Raw genomic sequence first — 24538 nt, 5'->3', positions numbered from 1 at the left:
CTCCCCCGAATCCCTTTTAATATAGGCTACAAATTATTGGGGGGTAGCTCTAAGAAGTGAAATCAAATGTACTGGGTTTAGATAGTAAAAATAGAAGATGCTATGACTGGTAAATTCAGGGGAGATTCTGGGCGGCACAGACAAAATAAGAAGGAAGAAGGGGGAAGATAGGTATGCTCTTGTGGCCACACAGTGAGCTAAGACAAGAGGTCATTTGCAGCTCACACAAACAGAACAGAATGCTTGGTGGGAATGGACTGCAGGCATCACGTCTAGCACCGCAGTTACAGCCCCGCCTCTTCATATTAATGATATGAAGCCCGTGCAGTAAACAGCAATTACTGATAAACAAACCTGTGGTTCGGGTAGCTCTGTCTGAGAGGAAGGTCCACATAGGAGCTCGGGAGCTGTGGCCAGATGAGGAGATCGTGTGGGACATAGCTTTGGGGTGTAATTGAAAACAAATATTCACAGATCATTTAAAAAAAATTTTTTTTTAATTTAAAAAAAAAATAAAAATAAAAAAAAAATTTTAAAAAAATAAATAAAAAAATTTAAAAAAAATTTTAAAAAAATAAATTAATTAATTAAAAAAAAATTAAAAGAAAACAAATATTCACATCCACCCTAATGATGGTACCCATGGATGTCCTGGCTCTTCAAGAAAACCCCTGGTTTTTGTAATTTTAGACTTCTCAGTAAAAATCATTTGTGAAATATTTCAGTAAATGTTTAAATGTTTAAAAGTTTAAATGCTTTAATGTTGTGAGATATATACATTAACTTGCAAATTAAAAATAGGCCTGTAATTTGGATAATGTTGAGTTTATTAAATAGTTCTACAACTATCTCTGCTATTCTGCTAACAATTAAAAATCCATACGATACCTACAAAAATGTACATTTTACAAATGACATGGAAACTACTCTATTTACCTTAATTTAATCTTCAGCAAAAATCCATCACAAGAGTTTCTATTTGTATTTGTCTCTCTCTCACACACATACACTTGCTATGTTAATCTGCTATTGCCACTGAAACAAATTAGCACAAACTGAATGGCTCAAAATAACACAAATTTATTATCTTATTTCAGAAGTCTGACACAGGTCCCACTGAGCGCAAACACGGCGTTGGCAGAACTGTGCTCCCTCCTGGAGGTCCTGAAGAAGAACCTGTTTCCTTGCCTCGGTTAGCCTCCCACATTCCTTGGCTTGGGCTCTCCTTCCACCTTTGAAGCCAGCAACCTCATCATTCCCACTCTGCCTTTACCATATTCCTTCCCAGATGTGGACTTTCTTCTACCTCCATCTTCTACTTCTAAAGACAGCCCCACCTGAATCATTCAAGATTATCTCCCCACTTTTAGGCCAGCTTATTAGCAACCTTAACTCTGTCTGCAATACTAACTCCCCATTGCCACATACCATAACATATTCACAGGTTCTAGATATTAGGAGACAGACATGTTGGGGGGCGGGGGAGGACATTATTTGGCCTGTCACACTCTCCTACAACTAAACCAAAAGAAAACCAGAGAGAGGGGTCATTTCCTCTCCATAAAGCACGAAGACCCAAACTGCAGCTTGATGCATATGGTAACAAAGTCATGAGTGTTTAAGTCTACCAACCAGTCAAGTTCCATGTTGCACTTCAAGCCTCGGGGAACACAAGTGATGCTCATCTCTTAACTCATAGTTTGAAGAGGTAAACATACTCCATAGCCTTCTGGGGGTCACCTTTTTATAGCAACAATAACAACAATTAACATTTACTGAGTCCTTCCAATATGCCAAACAAAGTGTTCAGTGTTCTTCATGTGCATTTCCTACACACCCACTCATCTTTGAGGAGCCTCAGGCAAGAGACACTCTTAACTTACCAGAGTCTCATGGACACTTAGTGTCAAGAACCAGTATTCAAATCCTAGACTGTGTGACCTCACACCCTGAACTTGAAACCGTCATGCAAAAGTCCATCTTCTTTTTTTTTTTTTTAACCCACATACATTTTGCAAGAATTCATTCCCTAATTGACTGTTATGATTTCAGGGTTAAAGAAAAAGGGCAACTAGCTGGAATGATCCTGTCCCTCCAGCCAATCTGGCCACTCTTCTGATCTCTCCTCTCTGGGAGAGAATGGAGAAAACAAAGGGGAGAGAAAGAGTCATGGTCCATGAGAGAAATGAGAGAGAGACATAGATGGAAAGAAAGAATGGAAGTGAGATCTAACAAAAGGTGTCCAGGAATGGCTTTCACTTGCTCAAAGGAAACAGGACAAATTTAAGCCTTCCTAGAAGAACGGTAAGACTGGTTCATTGTGCTTCATGCTACCTTAAGCCCCGGTTATCATAACACAACGTAAGATAGAGAATGTTCTGGTAACTTCCTCAGAGTGCAAAAAGTGTCCATCCTAAAATACAAATAACTCTAAACAGATAACACAGTAGGAGTAAGAATAAAATACACCAAACAAAGAAATTGGGATATAATTAATTGAAATGTGAGAATTTAAAAGACACCAAGGATACTGAAATAGTGTCTAAGTTTAGAGCATTCTATAAAAAATATATAACTTCCCAGGAAACTGTCTAAAGCCAGAACAGAGAGTGATGAAGGCTTATTTTATCTGACCAGAATAGACTATCTTAACACACACACACACACACACACACACACACAAACGCACACATACACACACATTTTAATAAGTACCACTGAGCACTTTTTAGGTGCAGTACATGAATTATCTAATCTAATTTAATGTCCACAATATCCCCTATCTATCAGAGTGAGTATTAAGCTCAGTTCACATTTGTAGGAATTGAGGCCTGAGGGGTTGGCAGCAGATGGCAGAAGCAAATTCTGAACTTGAAGCTGTTAACTAAAACATTCATCAGCATAAATGTAGACTAACCTTCACATGGACTGTATCTATAAAATGTAAACTCTTGCAATTAATGTTTATTTCTGAGTTCATCTAGGGACAGAAGTATACCTGTTAGGCAAGGCTTTTTTATTGAGCCCCTGTGACCTCCTGACAACCCCACTGGTCTCCTCTCTCTCTCAAGACCTGTGGGATCATGGCTGAGGGTAGACATGGAGTGTTTACAACATCACTACCCTCTACCCTCAACTGTGCACTGAAGCTTATAGATTATGAAGTTCATATGAGCACATTATATGCCAATTCCACAGCTCATGGAGGTACACTATACACAGATTACATAGTTTGTGTGCATATAGCATGCACATTACATAGTTCATGTATGTATATTACATACAGATTATACAGGTGTTGTATGTACATTAACTCATTCACTCCCAACAATAGCCCCATTAATTACAGGAAAGATTGTTAGTCTCACTTTAATGATAAGAAAATAGAGACCAAGAAATTGAGACCAAGAGGTTAAGATTGCCTAGAGTGTTAGTAGCAAAGCAGGGTTTTTAACCCCCAGGCCAAAGTCCCTTCCACTAATTCACACCGTAACAAAGATATGGAAAAGGTAAAACATCATCAGGGTGATTTTTAAAAGTTTTTTTTTTCAAAGATTTTATTTATTTATTTGACAGACAGAGATCACAGGTAGGCAGAGAGGCAAGCAGAGAGAGAGGAGGAAGCAGGCTCCCTGCTGAGCAGAGAGCCCGATGCAGGGCTCGATCCCAGGACCCTGGGTTCATGACCTGAGCCGAAGGCAGAGGCCTTAACCCACTGAGCCACCCAGGCACCTCCCAGGATGATTTTTAAAAGGAGCACGGAAACTAGAAGCATAGAAAAAGCAATAATTCCTGGGGTGCCTGGGTGGCTCAGTCAGTGAAGTGCCTGCCTTTAGCTCAGGTCATGGTCCTGGGATCCTGGGATCAAGTCCTGCTCAATGGGGAGTCTGCTTTCCCTCTTCCTCTGCCCCTTTCCCCTGCTTGTGCTCTTTCTCCCGCTTGCTCTCTCTCTCTCAAGTAAATAAATAAAATCTTACAAAAAAAAAAATAAAGAAAGAAGAAGGAAAGAAAAGGAAAAACAATCATTCCTAACCAAAAGAAAGGAGAGAATAGAGAAAGAATAAATCCAATTTTCCCAAACCAAAAGCCAAGCCATGAATAGTAAATAAGCAAGAAAATAGGTAAGAAGAACATCACCCACAAATATTAAGAGGAGCAACCTAGTAATAAATTTGCAAAGATACTATAAATGCACATGAAGCCATGGTAAATACATGCATGAAATCTGCAGCCAGTGATTAAGTAGGGGATGGCCCCCGGGCCCCTGTGCCACTGACACTGGACAACCTCAGGCAAATCTATCTCCTTTTACTGTGTAAATTCTTTTAGCTGTAACAGAGATTCCATCATAGTACTTACTTGTCCATAAAAAGGTTAAGAGCCTTGAACAAAAGGATACTTTAGCCACCTATATGATTGGTCTACTTTCTGTCTAAAAGCAGACTGATTAGGACATGTATCAAACATTCACGGTCTAAGACAGCATCCTCAACACTGTGCTAATGATATAAGCCTGTAGAAAAAGTCAATGCAGCACATGCGTACTGAGGACACCATAAGAATAAAAAATAAACTGAATTTTATGACAATATCTTCTTTTTCATGGCAGAAAACCACCGCTGTGCTACTCCTCAAATATCCTTACGTATTTCATTAAAATCATTCTTCTGCAAAATAATAATAATACTCATAATGAGTAAACCACCATTGTCTCTCTTCTAGATAGGGCCAAAATCCTCCCAGCTGACCCTTACACATTTATTCTTACTCTCAAGCATTTTCCACAAGGCATCGCACGGCACTCCCCCACTTAAAATCTTTCTGTAAGAAACTCTTATGTTTCAGATCAAAATACTCAGGGTCAGGAAAGCCTGGAACATACCAGTACCTGTGTGCATCCAACTTCATCTCATCACCATTCCCCCTTGCTCTCTCCACTCCTATCCCTTAGAGCAAGTATACGGTAAGGTGTTGTTTTTTTCTTTTTTTAACAGGAAGCATTATTTTGGTGAACCAAACAAATAAATGGTTGGATTTCAGGCACCAACAACTGTCAAGTGGGAAAGAATCCTGGAGCACAAGGACCTTCCCACAACCCTCCACACACTGACCATGTCGCAGCATGAACCACACTGCACTAGAGGTAAAAGCTACCAAGACAGACTTCAGCAAAAGGCATGACATGACGTCTCAGCAAACCAACATCACAGTTACTCACAACGTCTCCTTAAATGGCCAAAGAAAGGAACGCCCCATGAGCACTGAAACTAATGTGCAGGTTGATTCAAGGATTATCAGCGACAACAACAACCTTTGTATGAGGGATTTATCTGTTACCTATCATGTTCATCAGACTAAGATGATAAAAAGGAGGAAAAAATGAAATCATTTCAGTCTTACACTAGCACTCCCCACCCACTGGTGGGGATCTGTTTGTCTTCTGCAGCCTTAAATGAACAAAATCACCTCAACAGGCCTGGTGGCCTGCCAGAGGCAGGGCAGGAGGACTTGGGGATCTGTCTAAAGCCAGGCTTAGCTCAGATTGTCCTGGCACTCCTTTCTAAGAAGCTATCTGGCTGGAACACCTCTTAACTGCTCAGAGAGGTTTGGTGGCAGCTGGAAAAGGAAACTGGGAAAAGGGAGGGGATGGGCCTCCTTTTTTTTTAAACATGATAAGTGATGAGACTGAACTCCCAGTATCATGGGATAGGCCAACCCATTCTCCCCAAGCTCCACGATGAGGGACTGAATGACAAGTCTGTCACTCAAATGAGGATGACCTCATCGCTACTGGGTGAAAAGATCCCAGCATCGGGGAAACATGGCTTTCTTTGTTGGTGGTAATGCTGAACTGCCCCATGTCTCCCTGAGATCTGGCAACTCTGAATTCAGGATCTAAATGAGTAGAGATCAGTAACTGCTCCTAAGCGCCCCCAGCACAGACCCTCACATAACAGTCTGCGTCACTGGCAGAGTGACTGCGGTGACGCAGACAGTGCAGACTGCAAAACACAAAGCAAAACAAAACCTTCATATCCATAGACTGAAGGATGCTTGAAGGCAGGAGCTGTATCTTATCGGTCTAGTCCAGGGCACCTCTAAAGGGAACTCTCAATAAAATAAATAATTATGTTAATTAAATTGGGGGATTTTTAACGCGAATTATGTGTGGCTATGGAGTTTAAGTAGCAATGGAATCAGATAGGTGAAGGGCGGGAGGAAAAAAGGAACAGAAACATTTTAAACATAGCTGGCTATTTGCAGACAAACAAATGCATGAACTGACATCCCACAAGTGCAAAAATGTTAGTGAATCCCAAGCATCAGCTTTAGGATTTAAAAAAACAGAAAAAGTAGAAACGCTAAGGAGCTCTACAACAATGTCATGGAATCCTTCTGGTAGTCCTGGCTCTGCTATATTAGCTGGCCAAAGGCCCTTGCTCCAAGTACTCCACTTCTTTATTTTCCTGTCTCTAAAGTGATGGGTATAAGACAGGTGATAAATATGGTTCATTTTGAAGTCCAATGTTGTGTCCCTACAAAACATGAAAATCCTACACATCTTTTTTTTTTTAATTTATTTTTTATTTATTTTCGGCATAACAGTATTCATTATTTTTTCACCGCACCCAGTGCTCCATGCAATCCGTGCCCTCTATAATACCCACCACCTGGTACCCCAACCTCCCAGCCACCCACCAATTCAAACCCCTCAGATTGTTTTTCAGAGTCCATAGTCTCTCATGATTCACCTCCCCTTCCAATTTCCCCCAACTCCCTTCTCCTCTCTAACTCCCCATGTCCTCCATGCTATTTGTTATGCTCGACAAATAAGTGAAACCATATGATAAATCCTACACATCTCACTGGTAACTAAAGGCCAATGAGAGAATGAACCACCATTGGATCCTAACGTTTTCTATTTATATGCTCCTTTAGTGAGCTAATGAAAGCTTAACTTCCTCTCTGAAGAATAAACATAGGAACGTGCAGAGACTATTCTGCACACAATTTCAGAGATGTTTGCTAACTTCCACTAAACTCTCCATTGAATTCCAAGTGAAAAAATCTCAGCTTAGAATGAAGCATTGCCTTGTTTTTTCACCTGGGTAATTTTCGCCTGGGATATGGAAGCTTTAAGAACTTCAGCATCGATGGCGAAGCAAGGCTGACGTAAGGCATTTTGTTACAGGATGAACAAGAAGAAGAACACCACACTCCTTGGGAAGCATTCTTGCCCAAAGAGTCCTACCTGAATCTAAGTAAGCCTATAGCTCAAACTACTACCTTCCAAGACAGGGGGGGCCTTTATTTAAAAAAAAAAACAAAAACACCATGGGGATACGATCAACACAATCTAGAATTTGGGGGTACTTCGGTGGCTCAGTGGGTTAAGCCTCTGCCTTCGGCTCAGGTCATGATCTCAGGTTCTTGGGATCAAGCCCTGCCTTGGGTTCTCTGCTCAGCAGGGAGCCTGCTTCCTCCCTCTCTCTCTGCCTGCCTCTCTGCCTACTTGTGATCTCTGCCAAATAAATAAATAAAATCTTAAAAAAAAAAAATCTAGAATTTGGGAACTTCTACAGCATTTGTCTTTTCTTTCCAGCCATTCTTTCTGACTCCATTACCTGGGACCACCTGCTCCCTTTCAATCATGACAGCCCCTCAAGGCTCCCTTCTGATCCCCTAATGCCCGCATCCACTCCATTAGAGAGCTTATTTTTAACCAGACTCCGCCACCGTCATCTTCCTTCTTCTTCTCTGTATCTCACATAGTCTGTTTGACATAATCCATAGAGCAGTAGTGGAACTTCCCAAGGCCAAGGTTAATAAACATTTATGGAAGGTCCACCACAGCCCTCTATAAACTGAAAATAGTATTGAAGACTTAAAGGTGAGCAGGCCAGAGCCTGGGCCTTTCAGCTTCCTTACTATTAAGTCCTGGGGTAACCAGGCAGTTGCTTGACGTGCAGTAAATGCACCAAACATGTCTTTTGTTTCTTACATTCTTACATAATGAAATTGCTCAGGAATATGCTAATACAGAGTAAGACCTCAGTGAACACTTACGACCAGATTTTACTGAATTGAAATCTGCTTTCTCTTTCTTTATTCTGCTCTCTTCTCTTCAAAATTTCCTAACTCTGCCCATAAGGCCACACATGCTCTTTGTCTGTGGTCACTGAGGCTCTGTCTACCTCTGCATCCTCATCTAATTCTTTGTTGATTTTCAAAATCAGATCATGAAGAGTTTCCAACAAGGTGGTCTCATCACCTACCATTTGAGAAAACTTCCTACGATGACCCTGAAATTCTTTTCGCCTGTGTGTATTTTTATTATCTCTCCTTGTACATCAGTCAATACATACACATATTATTTGGAAGCACCTTACACTGGCTTGCCTTCCCCTCTTAGTCTAGAATACTATGCGGAATACTTCTTCGCTTAGCCTTCTACCTGTTGGCCATATTTTCCTGGAAAAGTCAAAATATGAAAAAACTTTATTTTTATTTGGCCACAGTTTGATAAACTTAGGTACTTCTAGGATGTCTGGTCTGTCTGCACAGCAGGCACTATGTTTTATTTCTATAAGTGTCTAATTTTGTTATGTAGCCCTCCAAGTCACAGGATAATGACATAGCAATTTTGCCTGAAGAACTACTCATTTGTTCTGAAGTGCCATGCAGAGTCAAACTTCTATTTGGGGATTGTTCTGGCCGTACTTCTCTCTCAATCTAAAGAAATGGTGCCTAGGGAAAATCTCAGTGATGGAAGGATTGTCTTTAAAAGGCACACACACACTGTGCTCCCAGAAAATGACAGCAATGGCTGCCAGGCTCCCTTCTGATCCCCTAATGCCCACATGCAATCCCCTTCATTCACTCTCTGTCCAACCTCTCCTGCAAAATATCCATCCCCTTTAGCAACTACATCTCAATTCATCAGAAAGATGAACCAAATGCGAAAATTACAAATCTTTTAGCTGTCAAGTCATACAAAGAAGAATAATTTAGAAACAGTTTGAACCCCATAGAAATACAAAAAAATTCATGAAACCGGATCATAGGTGAAATGCTCATTGACCAGAAAGATGAGTAGGTGATGGACATCTATTAAGAAGGCAATTGAGGGGAACCTGGGTGGTCCGTGGGTTAAAGCCTCTGCCTTCGGCTCAGGTCATGATCCCAGAATTCTGGGATCCCCACATCGAGCCCCACATCAGGCTCTATGCTCGGCAGGGAGCCTGCTTCCCTTCCTCTCTCTTTGCCTGTCTCTCCACCTACTTGTGATCTCTGTCTGTCAAACAAATAAATAAAATCTTAAAAAAAAAAAAAAGAAGAAGAAGAAGGCAATTGAGCCTTTATCCCTTGAGTTCTTTAAAAATCAGTTTAAAAATAAGCTCAGCAATTTGCAGTTGAGCTACCTAGAAGCAGAAAGCTGCAACAGATGACCTATTCTTGCCCTTCTCTCCAACTCTGTGATTCCACAAATTTACAGGTCATTTTATTCCCCTTAAAAATTGCAAAAAGAATATGACGAAAAGTCTAAAAATCCTATAGAAAACATGTAACTAAAGAAAACTCATTTCAGCTTGTCAACTACATTTTTAAAATTTCATTCTTCTACAATAGAATACACTGTATGAGCTCATTTTTCTAAAATTATTCTAGTCACCCATATGTCTATAATATATAGAGATCGAGAGTATCTGAAATAATGTTCACCAATTTACCAATGTTGTCTGTGTGGGAGAATCTTTTTTCTTATACTTTCATGTAGTACTTGAGTGTTTTTTATAATAAGCAGGTATCATTTTTACCAACCAACAAACAAAAATCCACCATTTCTTTTAAAATCTGTAGTGGAGCACTACAGATTGGGAGCTACAAGGAAAATCTTTGCATAATAGTTCTAGAAGTGACCTCTCTCAAAGAAAAAAAAAAAAGAGGTGACTTCTCTCCAGTCTTCTCAGATGGCACCACCAATTTTTCCCTTCCCTGGTCCTGCTGGATATAACACAAGAAGTATTTTGCTTCGGGTTAGCTCCTGTAAATCCCAACTCCCACACACTGATGTAAAATGACGCATGGGCCAATTCACAAGGCTAATAGGTCATGGCCACTTCAGACATGCCTGCAAAGTGCAGTGAAGTGATCATTCCCATCACCAGTCACTGAGAGGGAGTTTCAGGAGACAGCACACAGACTGGCCCTTTATACAACCTGGGTGTTGTCATTTGTGAGGCTGGGTCCATGTGAACACTCTCCGGAGCTGACCCAAACCTTGAGTCAATAAATGATCAGGCAGCATCCACATATCCAAACAAGTCTCTATGCTTCCCTCATTTGTGAGGCTGGGTCCATGTGAACACTCTCCGGAGCTGACCCAAACCTTGAGTCAATAAATGATCAGGCAGCGTCCACATATCCAAACAAGTCTCTATGCTTCCTTCTTTCCATCTTGTTTCTCTTTTGTCTCTTTCTAGTGTTCAGAGATATAAGTGACCCATAGAACACTTTTAAAGGATATTCCCTCTAAGCACCCTCAAGGCTACCTTTAGTCCTGACTAAATTTTCCCATCTTGCCCACAGTAAGACGAAGAAATCCAGAGAACGTTTGCAAGGTTTTGTTGCCAGGGTGGACAAGCAGAGCTGGTGTGCTTTAGGTGATTTTATTCGCAATGAGGAATGAGGTTGCCTTTATGGCTAGCTAGTTCACCTCGTGGCGTGGCTTTCTCTTACTATCTGATTTTACAACTCACACTTCTCAAAGGGGCGGGAGGCAATGACTTCAGAGGAGCAGAGTTAAAATCCTAACTCTAGAAAGTTCATTACCAAGTTAACACACATTTATGAAATGCTTATAAGAAGCCAGACTCTGGGGCGCCTGGGTGGCTCCGTTGGTTGAGCATCTGCCTTTGGCTCAGGTCACGATCCCAGGGTCTTGGGATCGAGTCCTTCACTGGACTCTCTGCTCAGTGGGAAGTCTGCCTCTCCCTCTGCCCTTCACTCCACTTGTGCTCGCTCTCTCTTTCTCAAATAAATAAATAAAATCTTTTTTAAAAAGCCATACTGGTGTTTGAGAGACAGAAGACATAATCCCAGCTTTCAAGATGCCCGTGGTCCCAGAGGAGTCCCGGGAGGCATCTGGGCCCAGTTGAGGGGCTCCCGGTGGGGTGGGGATACAAATCTGTTTGCCCCTCCAGAGGGTCTTAGGATCCAGAAAATGTGGCTTCTTCATAGAAGGGGCACCCAACTCATGCAGGAAAAAATCAGTTAATGATCTCATGGAGGGAGGTAACCCTTGAACTATGTCTGGAAGTCAGGGGAGTGGGTGTGGGCAGTCAGGCAGCGAGTGTCCCAGCAGTGGGAACAGCACAGACCAAGGCAGTGACGCCTACGCATTCATGTGCTGAGTTATATTACACATGCAAATCAGCTCTGAATCAGTCACCTCCATGGGCCCCGGATGCTTTATCTATAAAATGGGGACACTAACCCTTGCGTGGCTACCTCAAGAGTGGTCGAGCACCTTTAATAACGACCATCAAAGGGCTGTGTAACCTGGGAAGTCCCATTACCACCATGATGGGAGAGAATCTTTACAGGCTCTGTCAAGATTCAACTCAATGATGACAGTGCTGTGTGATGGAAAGAATCCCACCGTGGCTTTGCCTCTAACCCACGATCTGTCCTCTGCCATGCCCTACCACCCCTCACCCAGGCCAGGTTTCCACGTCTGTAAGATTAGTGGTTTGAATGGAGGTATACTAAAGTCCGTTCCAGTGTTGCCATTTTATTTCAAAGTCCCCTTTAAATCTAATTGCTGGTAACCAGCACGTGGCTCCCCACCCCCAGACTCGTTCTTTATCCATTCCTAACCTTTACCTTGGCAGATAAAGCCTAAGATTCATCAAGCATGTTCGACAGCCCATGGCACAACTCCTGTGTTCCTCCATCCCCTCTGCAGGTCACAGACATACAGAAACCAACCTGTTCAAGGCTCAGCCAGGACAGGGCCGCTGGCCAGTTACCAAAGGCTACATTCCTGCCAGGGGCCAAGGAAGTCCTGGTGCAGGCTGGGTTGTTTGGTTTTGAGGTGTGCTGGGGATGAAAGGCACCCTGGAAGTGGAAGGCTCGGTCATTCATTAATTAATTATAATTGAGGGTTTGTTCTTAAGAACGATCCTTTGAAATTACTTTCCATCAAACAGTAACTGCCACAAAGGCATCAGATGTTCAGACCATTCTCCATCTCCTCAGCATGAGTATTTTTATTCTAGAACCTGAGATTCTGATCTGGCTCTTCGCCTGGGAGTCCCTCCCACCCTCACTTTAGAGCTGGGGTGTGTTTGGGGCTGGGGAAGGCGTGTGTGTCTGTGCGCTTAAGGTCTACTTTTCAAAAGGAAATCTGTACCACACCAAATAGCCTTTTGTCAACTTCAGTCTGATCCTTTTCAGATAAATGGCCAAAGAAAAAAATCCCACAGAAAGATTAGAAAGACACCTGAGACTAATACCCACCTCATGCGGTGGGCCGCACCTCCCGGTTACAACAAGAAGGGAGAAGCAAACTGGTGTATTGATGTGGCTCTAAACAACAACAGTGTGTGTGAAGGCCCAAGGGCACTTCGGGATTGACCAAGAGGAAACACCTGTTGCACAATGATACGATCTTGTTGGTGCAGTTGTCAGGGAAGGGAACTCCCACAGTGAAGCGCATAAAACCATCCAGGGCAGTTTGGGGCGGCTCAGTTCTGCAGGGCCAGGGAACGGAGCAGAACCCAGCCCTGCACCAAACACAGATGGGACCATGAACTCCAGCCACAGCTTCAGCCAGACCCCTTCTGGCTCCCTCCGTGGCACGGGAGGCAGCTGGGGCCAGCTGGGGAAGTTCCCTCGGGCTCCCAGTGTCCATGGAGGCGCCGGGGGTGTCCGCATCTCCCTTTCCTTCAGCTCACCAAGGTGCCTGCCTCCTGGAGGCCCTTGGGGATCTAGAAGAGGCAATTCCCTCCCTGCTGCAAGTGGGAAGGAGGTGATGCAGAACCTCAATGATCGCCTGGCTTCCTACCTGGACAAGGTGCGTGCCCTGGAGGAGGCCAATGAGAAGCTCGAACGTCGTATCCTGAAGTGGCATGAGCAGAGAGATCCTGGCAGTAAGCAAAATTACTCCAAGTATGAGGAAAACATCAGCCACCTGCAGGAGCAGGTAAGATCATGGGCGACACTGGAACTCAAGAGGGGGCTGCATTTCCAGTCATGGGAGGAGAAATCAGTACAAAAGACAATTTCCAGGAAAAATGGCAAAAGAACTGAAAGTAATTATAAACAAAGGGATTGGAGGATATTTTCTTGTTATACCTTTTGGACTTGGGAAAGCCTGTGTTGTGTATTTCGTCCTCTATACATAAATTTTATGGAAAATCCAAAAAATGTAAGGCAACCAGGTGCTGTCTGGTGTCACTTGTGATACAGGAATGTTACAGTAACAATAAGGGCCAATATTCATCCCTCATGCTCAGGGCACAAGAGGCATAAGAGGCACAAGAGAGCGTTTGCTTTCTCATTACTTCAGTTCTGCTCCATCTCAAAAGTCCTGGCAAAAGCGTGATTACCCACAGAAAGAAAGGCCAAGTTCACGATTCTGGAGATCATACCTAAAGGCTGTCACTTCACTAACAGATACATCTGTTGACATTCCTGGGTGTTTCCTCTTGAGGGCTGCTAGAAGTTCTAAGTTCTGCTGCTCCCAATTCTAAAAAGGCATATTGCTAGGAAAAAAAAATAAAATGGGCACAATTTTTGGAATCTTGGAGTTGGGATGGGTTAGAGAGACTTCTTTAAAACAAAAAAAAATTTTCAACCAAACAATTAAAAAAAGAAAAAAAGCTGAGCTTATACCTTCTGGAACACCTCACAACACTGATTAGAAGTGGAGGGAATCCAGTCGGTTCATAAATTATTTTTTAAAGCTATATAGCTTCCCTCTTATGTAAAGTGGTCCCAGAAAATTCCCTGTAAGATCACGATTTTACCCATCCTCGAAAGGGCATCACAGGTTTCCAATATTTATACAGTATGATTTCTCAACCCTTAGTCGTCCTTGTTTGAATGTAGGAAAGACCAATCAAGATAATATAAATCTGTCCTCATAATGAACCCTAATTATTGAATAATCAACCTAATAACTGACTGCATAATTACCGTAACTATATAGTACATGGTTGTCTTTATGGAAAAAACAAGGTGACTCAACAAACCACATCATATTTTTTTTCATTAATAAAGTTGCTTTTGTGTTAGAACGGAGAGAATAGAAGATTTTTGCAGATGGACAGCTGAGAACCTAACTCCCGAAAGAAACATGAGGTCAGACCTGGTCAAACAATTCACTAACTGACAGCAGAAAAAAGGGAAGAGGAAGGAAAACATTTATTAAGCCCTTATTGTATGCCAGCCTTCATGTAGGATTTTTTAATACACATTAGCTGAAAGCAGAAAGCTTTCTGCGCTGATGGAAACATTCAACGTTACCTGATTCAATTCTTACAATGACCCTGTAAAGAGACAGAAGCTCAGAGAGGTGAGGTAGTCACCAAAAGCCACCAGCAAGAGGCGGACATGGGATTCTAACTCAGATGTGTTTCTAAAGGCCTGACAATTTCCACACAACATGGTGCTCACTAGCCTACGTCCTACAAAAATGGTACTGCTTGTAGAAATACTGCATTACAGTTGCATTGCTAATCAGACGACACACATTTCATATACATTATCTCATTCTGCGAAGCAAGTATTCTTACCCCAAATTTATAGATGAGGAGACTGAGACTGAGTGGTTGCCCAAATTCTTTGGAACAGAACTGAGTGAAGTGAGCAGGGGGCAATGCCAAGGAATGGGTGGCTTGCCCACTCTCTAAGCCTACTCTCTAAGCCCACTCTCTAAGCCTGGGATTCTGGGTTCTGACTTTAAATTCTGGGCTATATATTAAATTCAGGTTTGAATTCCACTCATTTCTGGATTGCTTATTTTAGTTGTATTCTTTTCATGTTTGAAGAAAACAGTTCTTTGAAGTTGAGGTTGTACTATCTGTCCTGACCTCCCCCACAGGCAAGAAAACAGAGACACAAGAGTACAACCCCCCACAACAAGCAGGGACTGACCCCTTCCCAGGCCTTGATGAAATGCTATCAGTAGATACAGTGTTCTTCCAACTCCACTGTAGGGATCTTAAGTTTTACTCAAAAAGTCTGTAAGAAAATGAGTTCAAAAATTAATCCAATCCTTTTGAAACACCAAGTTGGACTTCATCATAAGGGTATGTGTATTTTAGAATGGCTCTCAATAGTACTATATTTTGGCACTGTGGTTTATGATTAAAAAGTTCTATTATCTTCTTCCTGGAACAAGATTACACACCCTGGAGCAACAATGCTATACAATACCCCAACTCAAGTGTTTTAAAAGAATGAACTCAGAGCCTTGAGGGAAAATTCAGGTGATTAATTACAACACACAATGCAAAACCTATGCTTCACAAATTATTTCTCAATCCATCCTCATCATCCATTCATTACTGTGAAGGATGTCTCTGAAAGAGTGGCTGTATCATAATATTGCATCAGGTAAGCCTGAACAGGGGAAATAATTTTGGTTTTTAAATATGCTCTGTATCAAATGCATTTCAGAATTCACCATTCATGTGCTCTGAGAAGAACGCTGACTGAGGGAATCAGATTCACTTTTTTTTTTTTAAAGATTTTACTTATTTATTTGACAGAGAGAGCGTGAGAGAGGGAACCCACCAGAGGGAGTGGGAGAAGGAGAAGCAGGCTCCCCGCAGAGCAGGGAGCATGATGCGGGGCTCGATCCCAGGGTCCTAGGATCATAACCTGAGCTGAAGGCAGACACTTAACCACTGAGCTACCCAGGCACCCCAGCATCAGAATCTCGATGTGGGTTTTACAACAGATAAATTACCAATTTAACTCAGAAAAGCCAAATAGGCCCACAGATTGTATTTTTTATTTTTCTGATTCCACAGAGGGAATACTGTTTGGTTTCTCTAGATGTCAGTCAAAAACTCAGCACGCAGGGTCCCCAAGCTTTTGAGGATGGAGCTGCTTAGATAACGGAACGAATAAAGAGCCTGGAAGGGAAAAGCATTGGTATGAAAGTCCCTAAGCAGCACTGGAGTGGGGAGACAAAGAAATATCCACAGAATCCTTTTTTAGAGCAAAGGAAGTAGTCATAGTACCTTTTGGAATCCACCAAAGGATGAAAGGAGTGGAGCAGGGGAGCAACCTGGTTTTCTCCCACCACGAAGAGCAGAAGTTTGAGGATGTCTCTCAACATACAGAATCTGGGTTTTATCGAGTACAGACATTGGCTCTAATTACAAAAGTGCTGGCTTTTTACCTTTTTTTTTTTTTTTTTTTACTATATTCCCTACACTGTTTGTTTGTTTTTTTATTTATTTATATTTATTTCTTTTCGGCGTAACAGAATTCATTGTTTATGCACCACCCCCAGTGCTCCATGCATACGTGCCTTCCATAATCCCCACCACCTGGCTCCCCCAATCTCCCACCCCCCACTGTACTTTTTATTCCCATGCCTCATTTATTTTGTAACTGGAAGTTTGCATCTCTTGATCCCATTTTCCTATTTCACCCACTTCCCTCCCCTCATCCTCTGGCAACCGCCGGTTTGTTCCTTGCATTTATTAGTTCATTTCTGTCTGTTTGTTAGAATTCCATATATAAGTGAAATCATATAATATTTGTCTTTTTGACTTATTTCTTGTCTCTGTGGTATTTTTCTGACTTATTTCAACCAGTATATATCCCCTAGGCCCATCCATGTGGTTGAAAATGGTAGAATTTTTTTTTTAAAGATTTTATTTATATATTTGACAGACAGAGATCACAAGTAGGCAGAGAGGCAGGCAGAGAGAGAAGAAGGGAAGCAGGCTCCCCACTGAGCAGAGAGCCCGATGCGGGGCTCGATCCCAGGACACTGAGATCATGACCTGAGCCAAAGTCATAAGCTTAACCCACTGAGCCACCCAGGTGCCCCTAGAATTTTTTTTTTTAATGGTTTGGTAGTAGTATTCCATTATGTGTGTATGTATGTATGTATGTATGTATACATATATATCTCTCACATCTTTTGTATCCATTCATCTATTGATGGACACTTAAGTTGGTTCCCTATCTTGGCTCCTATCAATAATGCTGCAATGACCACAGGGGTGCATACATGCTTTCAAATTGGTGAGGGTCTTTCTTCAGGTAAATACCCAGAAGTGGAATTATTGAGTCATTTGGCAGTTCTATTTCTAATTTTTTGAGAAGCCTCCATACTGTTTTTCCATAGTGGCTGTACCAATTCACCTTCCCATCAACAATGTATAAGGGTTCCCTCTTCCCCATATCCTCTCCAACACTTACTATATCTTATCTTTTTGCTACTAGCCAATTCTGACTTGTGTGAGGTGTTAACCTTATTGTGATTTTCATTTGCAGTTTCCAGATGATGAGTGATGCTGAGCATCTTTTCATGTGCCTTTTGGCCATCTGTATATCTTCTCAAAAGTTCTTATAAAAGAAAATTAAGGGGGCACCTGGGTGGCTCAGAGGGTTAAAGCCTCTGCCTTCTGCTCAGGTCGTGATTCCAGGGTCCTCGGATTGAGTCCCGCATTGGGCTCTCTGCTCAGAAGGAAGCCTGCTTCCCTTCCTTTCTCTCTGCCTGCCTCTCTGCCTACTTGTGATCTCTGTCAAATAAATAAATAAAATCTTTTTTTAAAAAAAAGAAAATTAAGTACTCTACAGTTTTCCAAATTAATATAGTTTCAACTAATTCTTCTGAGTGTCTACAGTGTGCCCAGAATATGCTAAATATGTTACAATGTTATTGTGTTTAACCTCTTCTCATATAATTCTCATAATTCTCTGATGAAGTGGCTACTATTATTATTACTATTGCCATTTTATGGATGAAGAAACTGAGACTCAACAAGTTCACTCCGCTAGTAGGTACAAGAGCAGGACCCCAGGCTCTGCCTTTTGGGTTCCAGACCCAGAGTTACTACCACCTCTGAATCCTGCATTCATGATACCAGATTCCAAGTAATCAGGGAAGCTTTGAATGGGTGCAAATCTTGAAACGGTGCCTTTGTATTGAGCTATAAATATGCGCTAAGGAAATCTTTTCCAAATAAAGGAATTATCTGTTCAAATGTACGGCAATGTCACAGGATTCTCTGCCTCCAGGTAAATCATGAAGTTTAGAGCTAGGACCTCTAGTAGTTTCTACTACAAACTCCTTACTTAACAGATGATGAAATCGAAACCCAGGAAATAGGGTGACTGACCCAAGTTCATGCCAATGGCCAGTAACAGGAAGTAAAGAAGAAAAATCCCCAGTTCCTGGTTCAGCACAATACTTGGCACAAAAATAAGTAGTATTATACTTTTGATGTTGAGACATCTTCCATCTAATTTTCCTGAAGACAGGGACATATATCAAATGAACACTACTCTGGTTACTACTACCTAGAAGAATTAACAAATCATGTACGTAAACACAACTGCTCAAGTAGAAACTTCCAATAGTAGTTTTCATGTTAAGGTTAAAAAACACATAAACATCTAGTAAAAGTCTTAACCAGAGGCTTTATCACAGTTAAAGTTTACTAAGCTGCCAAAAAGTTTCAATAGCCACAGTTTGGGCATTCTCATCATGGAATAATTTACAAACACTTACACATACCTACAAGTTATGTGAATGGCTATAGTCACTGTGGACAAAAAATAATTATGGCATGTGATGACTCTTATAAAATTCATTTAAAATCAGTTTGATGAACTAGTATCAGTGATATTTTGATACTTTGCTCAGTATCACTGATCAGAAACATGAATGCTACCACAGGGAAGAATTATGTTCATCTAAAATAACTATTGCACTTGAAGGGAGCCAAACTAATAGTCACAATAAAAATAGAACTAGAACTTAAAACTCTTCTAACATCATCAGACATGGGTGAGCTGAAACAAAACAGTAAGATATGTTCGCAGCGCTAGAAAGCCAGGAGGCCCTTTGAACGATGATTTTCTTTCCTCTTCCAATGTCATTCTTTCAGCATCGCCATCAATCCTAGCCTGTCAAACTGAGTGTGAAGAAAGACAGTGAAGTGGCTGCAGACCACGTTCTTACTTTAAAAACCATTCTGATGCTTTGTACCTAGTAAGTGCTCGGCATTTACTGATTTGATTATTTGTTGTTCCACTGCCGGAAAAGAAGTCATCTATGCTAACAAGTCATATACCCAGGAAAAATGCAGCTCTCCCATGGGAGTGTGTCTGACTTAAATGACTCTTAATGGGTGTTTTACAGATCATGGATGGTAAGATGACCAATGCTCAGATCATTCTTCTCATTGACAATGCCAGGATGGCGGTGGATGACTTTGGCCTCAAGTAAGTTGCTTCCTCACCCCACTGTGGGCAGTTTTCATTTGCTGTTTTTCTTTTGCTTTGTTTTGGAGGTTCCTCTTGTTTTTATTTTGCCAAAGGAAAATTTATTTCACCATTAGCCACATATAATATCTTTTTTTAATTAAATTTATTTATTTTCAGCATAACAGTATTCATTATTTTTTCACCACACCCAGTGCTCCATTCAATCCGTGCCCTCTATAATACCCACCACCTGGTACCCCGACCTCCCACCCTCCCCCCACATCAAACCCCTCAGATTGTTTTTCAGAGTCCATAGTCTCTCATGATTCACAAATATAATCAAAAGGCATAACATGAACAAATACTTGACTGGAGCCTACTTTAAACAAACTGGATATAAAATACAAATACACCTTATTTGAATATGAATCAAGCATTAGATGATTTTAAAGAGTTATTATCAGCTCGCTAAGGGTGATAATGTTATTATGCTTATTTAGAAAACTCCTGTTTTTATTTTTTTTATTTTATTTTAATTCCAGTAGTTAACATACAGTATTATTATTTGTGTGTTGTTACACTTATCAGGTGTATAATATAGTGATTCAGCACTTGCATACATCACCCAGTGCTCATCACAAGTACACTCCTTAATCCCCATCACCTCTTTCCCCCGTCCCCCTACCCATTTCCCCTCAGGTAACCATCAGTTTGTTCTCCATAGTTAAAAGTATGTCCATCACTTAGATTTAACAGCTGTTAACATTTTGCTTCTCTCTCTTTTTTTTTTAAAGATTTATTTACTTATTTGACTGACTCTTAATCTCACAAAACAAACTGAGGGTTGCTGGGGGGAGGGGGGTTACGAGAAGGGGGGTGGGGTTATGGACATTGGGGAGGGTATGTGCTTTGGTGAGTGCTGTGAAGTGTGGAAACCTGGCGATTCACAGACCTGTACCCCTGGGGATAAAAATATATGTTTATAAAAAATAAAAAATTTAAAAAAACTAAAAAGAAGAAATTAAAGGTCTAATAAAAAAGATACTTCATGTCAAGGAAAAAAAAAAGATTTATTTACTTATTTGAGAGAGAGAGAGAGAGCATGTGGCAGGGAAATTCAGAGGGAGAGGAAAAGTAAGAATCTTAAGTAGACTCCACAGTGAGCACAGAGCCCAACATGGGGCTTGGTCTCAGGACCCTGAGATCATGACCCAAGCCAAAACGAAGAGTCAGATGCTTAACCAACTGAGCCACCCAGGTGCCCCCATTTTGCTTCACTCTTAACAAAAATGCTTTTTTTTTTTACGATGTATCCTAAGTATTTAGGGGGGAAATATCATAATGTCTATAATTTAGTTTAAAATACAAAATAGAGATGAAGCAAAATTTTAACAGTTAGTAAGTCTAAGCAATGGGCATTATGACTGTTTATTAGTCAACAATCCTCTCTAATCAAAAATAACAACAACATTGAGTCACCATCAGAAAAACTTGCGTGAAACAGACATATGAAGGATTCATGATGTATTCATTTGCTCCTAACCTAAAAAGTACAAAATTCCCTCTAAAGTAAGGTGAATCCTTACAAGGCCATGGCCTTCCAACAACAGGTGTATCTTCTCTTCCTTCCTTCCAACCAAAGGTATGAAAATGAACACTCCTTCAAGAAAGACCTGGAAACTGAAGTTGAAGGTCTCCGAAAGACCTTAGATGATCTGACCATTGTCACAACAGACCTGGAACAGGAGGTTGAAGGGATGAGGAAAGAGCTCATCCTTATGAAGAAGCGACATGAACAGGTAGGACTCCTCAGGAGCTCCTGGTAACCAGCACAGCTCTTAATCTGTACCTTCAGATGATTCAATAGCCCAGAAGAAACAACCTTCTAAATGTCAGTCTTAGTTTCCTTCAACCTAAGTAATTATAAGGAATCATATAAACATCTAATTTTTCCATCTTCAAGGTTATCTATACAGTGTCAAATCCAATAGCCAAAATATGATCAAAATTAATGATGAATCAGTCAACAATTTTGCTAATAAACAATGTTTACCTAGACTAGTTTATGAATATGATACTGCAAGAATAAATGCATGGGATTGAACTTCCTTCATTGACCCAATGTGCAGCAAATTGGGAGACAGTAGAATAAAGAGAATTTGCCACTAACCAAGGTAAATAAAACTAGTGGCAAAAATGAATCTTAAAACGGAAGAAGGAGGAGGAGGAGGAGGAGGAGGAGGAGGGGTAAGAGGAGGAGGGAGAGGAGGAGAAGGAGAAGAAGAACATTAATCTCCATAAGCATTTAACTGACTTTGAAAAAGGTACCACCAATCTAAATTCCCTGAAACTCTGACACAGTAAGAGAAAAGCAATCCCTGTTTTAGGCAAATAAAATTGCTTAAGAACATCAAAGAACTTCAATTCTAAACAGTTGGTAAGACAGTGATTATTAATTAAACTTTTCCTATGGTTTCTTGATTTTCTTTTTTTTTAAGATTTTATTTGAGAAAGAGAGAAACAGATAGTGACAGAGACAGAGAGAGAGAGCATGAGCAGGAAGGAGAGGGAGAAGCAGACTCCCTGCTGAGCAGGGTCCACCCCCCCCCATCCCGACTTGGGGCTCAATCCCAGGTCCCCAGGAGCATGACCTGAGCCAAAGGCAGACACTTAACCAACTGAGTCACCCAGGTGCCCCTCTTGATTTTCATGACATCCTATGGGTGTCAGCCCTATAGAGTCATAATGCATTGACAAGGTATTAAAAGTCTTTATACTTTTTGGCTTTGGGTTGCTGAACTGCCTCCCAAAATCTTTAGCCTCTAACCTGAAATGTTCAACAGTTGAATTATGCCACCACTTCACCCATGAACATGTGCTGGGTACTTTACATGCTATGGAAGCATGATTCTTTGTGAAACATTTTCAACCAGGGATTAAGTCAATAATCACAGAGGTCATTTGGTTACCTATCTAGTGCTATTTTTTTTTTTTTACTTTGTAAACTTATAACAGAAAAAAAAATACAGTGTTTTGCCATCAACAAATAACTGAGAAACCAAACCACACCAGTAAAAGAAAAACAACGACAAAAGCTGAATTTTTAAAAGATCTGTTAACCGCTGCCAATCAACACATCTCTGGCCTTCTGATTATCACAGCCAATTCATTTTCTTTCTGTTATTAAACAGGAAATGGAGGAACATCATGTACCAAATGACTTCAAGGTCAGTGTGAAGGTGGATACAACCCCAGGAGAAGATCTGATCAAGGTCCTGGAGGATATGAGGCAGGAATATGAGTATATAATAAAGAAGAAGCATCAAGACCTGGACGCTTGGTATAAAGAGCAGGTAAAGGAAAGGAGTTCAAACTTCCCAAAGGTTCCATTGCCATGTAGTCCCAATGCCAATGCCTCTCTCCTCTGTTTGGTCCTCCTAGTCAGCCACCATGGCCCAGGAGGTGGCCAGCCCAGCAGCTGTGCAGAGCAGCCAAAGTGACATCCATGAGCTGAAGCGCACTTTCCAGGCCCTGGAGATAGACCTGCAGGCACAGCACAACAGGGTGAGCCTGAGCTAGGGTCAGGTACCACCTCCTCCATGAAGCCTCTCTTGACCTCTCTCCTGGGCTCCTCTCCCCAACTCCCTTGGGAGTTCCCACTTCTCATCCAAACTGTTCATGGTGAGAAAGATAATAAGTGCTGTCATTTATTGAGGTGTCCACAATGTGCCACATTGTGTGCCAGGGGGTTCATTAATGTTAACTGCCATCAAACCTCACTTTAGCCTTTCCAGGTAGGTCTTCATGTTCTCATTTTAGGAATGAGGAAACCAAAGCTCCAGACAGTTAAGTAAATTTGGTCAAGGTCACACAGATAGTGAGTGGCCAGTGGCAAAGCCACCTGGTGTTTAGGGAAAGGTATGAGGGTCTAGTAGGCCCTCATAATCTCTAATAGTGCTCTCCCCACTTACAACCAGGCTTCCCCCTGAAACCCCAATACAAAAAAATTCTGGTGTCAACCTGAATTGGTGGCAAATCCAGGCCAGGCTGACTCCAAAGTACTGCTCTGTCCATCATGTAGATGTCTTATTACCCAGTAAATTATAAATTCTTTTATTAAAAGATTTTATTTATTTATTTGACAGGCAGAGATCACAAGTAGGCAAGGGGTAGGCAGAGAGAGAGAAGAAGAAGCAGGCTCCCTGCTGAGCAGAGAGCCTGATGCGGGGCTCAATCCCAGGACTCTGAGATCATGACCTGAGCCGAAGACAGATGCTTAATCAACTGAGCCACCAAGGCATCCCTAAGACATAGTTTTTTGGTTTGGTTTTTTTATTTATTTATTTATTTATTTATTTATTTATTTATTTAACAGTAGGCACAAGTAGGCAGAGAAGCAGGCAGAGAGAGAGAGAGGAGGAAGCAGGCTCCCCGCTGAGCAGAAAGCCCGATGCGGGGCTTGATCTCAGGACCCTGAGATCATAACCTGAGCCAAAGGCAGAGGCTTTAACCCACTGAGCCACCCAGGAGCCCCAAATTATAACTTCTTATATCTAAGTCATTTCTGTACTTTTCATGGTTTTTAGTAAAATGCTCTGAATGAGTGTCACAAGCACTCAAAATTCATTAAATCAAATCTATGATTCAAATCTATGATTTGATTCCCTTTGTAGCCTATCTGAATCTTCTAGTCATTCATCAGTATTATTTCCAAGTGCTACTCTGACCTTGATCTTGAGGAGAAGTAATTGGTTCATTCTGTTGCCAGGTACACAAGATAAATTACTGTTATGCTTTAAGAATAAGTGATAGTGAACAGACATTTAAAATGTACACTGTCAAGGTGGTAATAATGAGCACAGAAATAATTACAGTGTTTTATAGTTTTCAAAACATTTGGACATACAGTATTTCACAACAACCCTGTGAGGTCAGCAAGACATTGACATTCATTTTCATGCATTCTACTATCTGACATGATTCTAAGTACTAAGGATTTTATCATAAGGGAATTTACATTCTAGTGTGGATGACAGATCATCAAAATATATAATGTGTGAGTTGGAGAAAACGG

At 41.2% G+C, this 24538-nt stretch overlaps 1 protein-coding gene across 1 annotated transcript; it reads left to right on the top strand.

Moving 5' to 3' along the window:
* Nucleotides 1-12701: 12701 nt before the first annotated feature.
* KRT23 (keratin 23) lies at nucleotides 12702-23058 on the top strand. The gene is made up of 5 exons (XM_045080652.1): nucleotides 12702-13207; nucleotides 19400-19482; nucleotides 21107-21263; nucleotides 22656-22817; nucleotides 22906-23058. Exons 1-5 carry the CDS (start codon nucleotides 12812-12814, stop codon nucleotides 23041-23043), a joined length of 936 nt encoding a protein of 311 aa, XP_044936587.1. The 5' UTR covers nucleotides 12702-12811; the 3' UTR covers nucleotides 23044-23058.
* Nucleotides 23059-24538: the final 1480 nt, after the last annotated feature.

This window comes from Mustela putorius, unplaced genomic scaffold (assembly GCF_011764305.1).
Source record: "Mustela putorius furo isolate JIRA1106 unplaced genomic scaffold, ASM1176430v1.1 tig00000487_pilon_pilon_pilon, whole genome shotgun sequence".
Lineage (NCBI taxonomy): Eukaryota > Metazoa > Chordata > Mammalia > Carnivora > Mustelidae > Mustela > Mustela putorius.
This window is presented reverse-complemented; position numbering and strand designations above follow the sequence as displayed.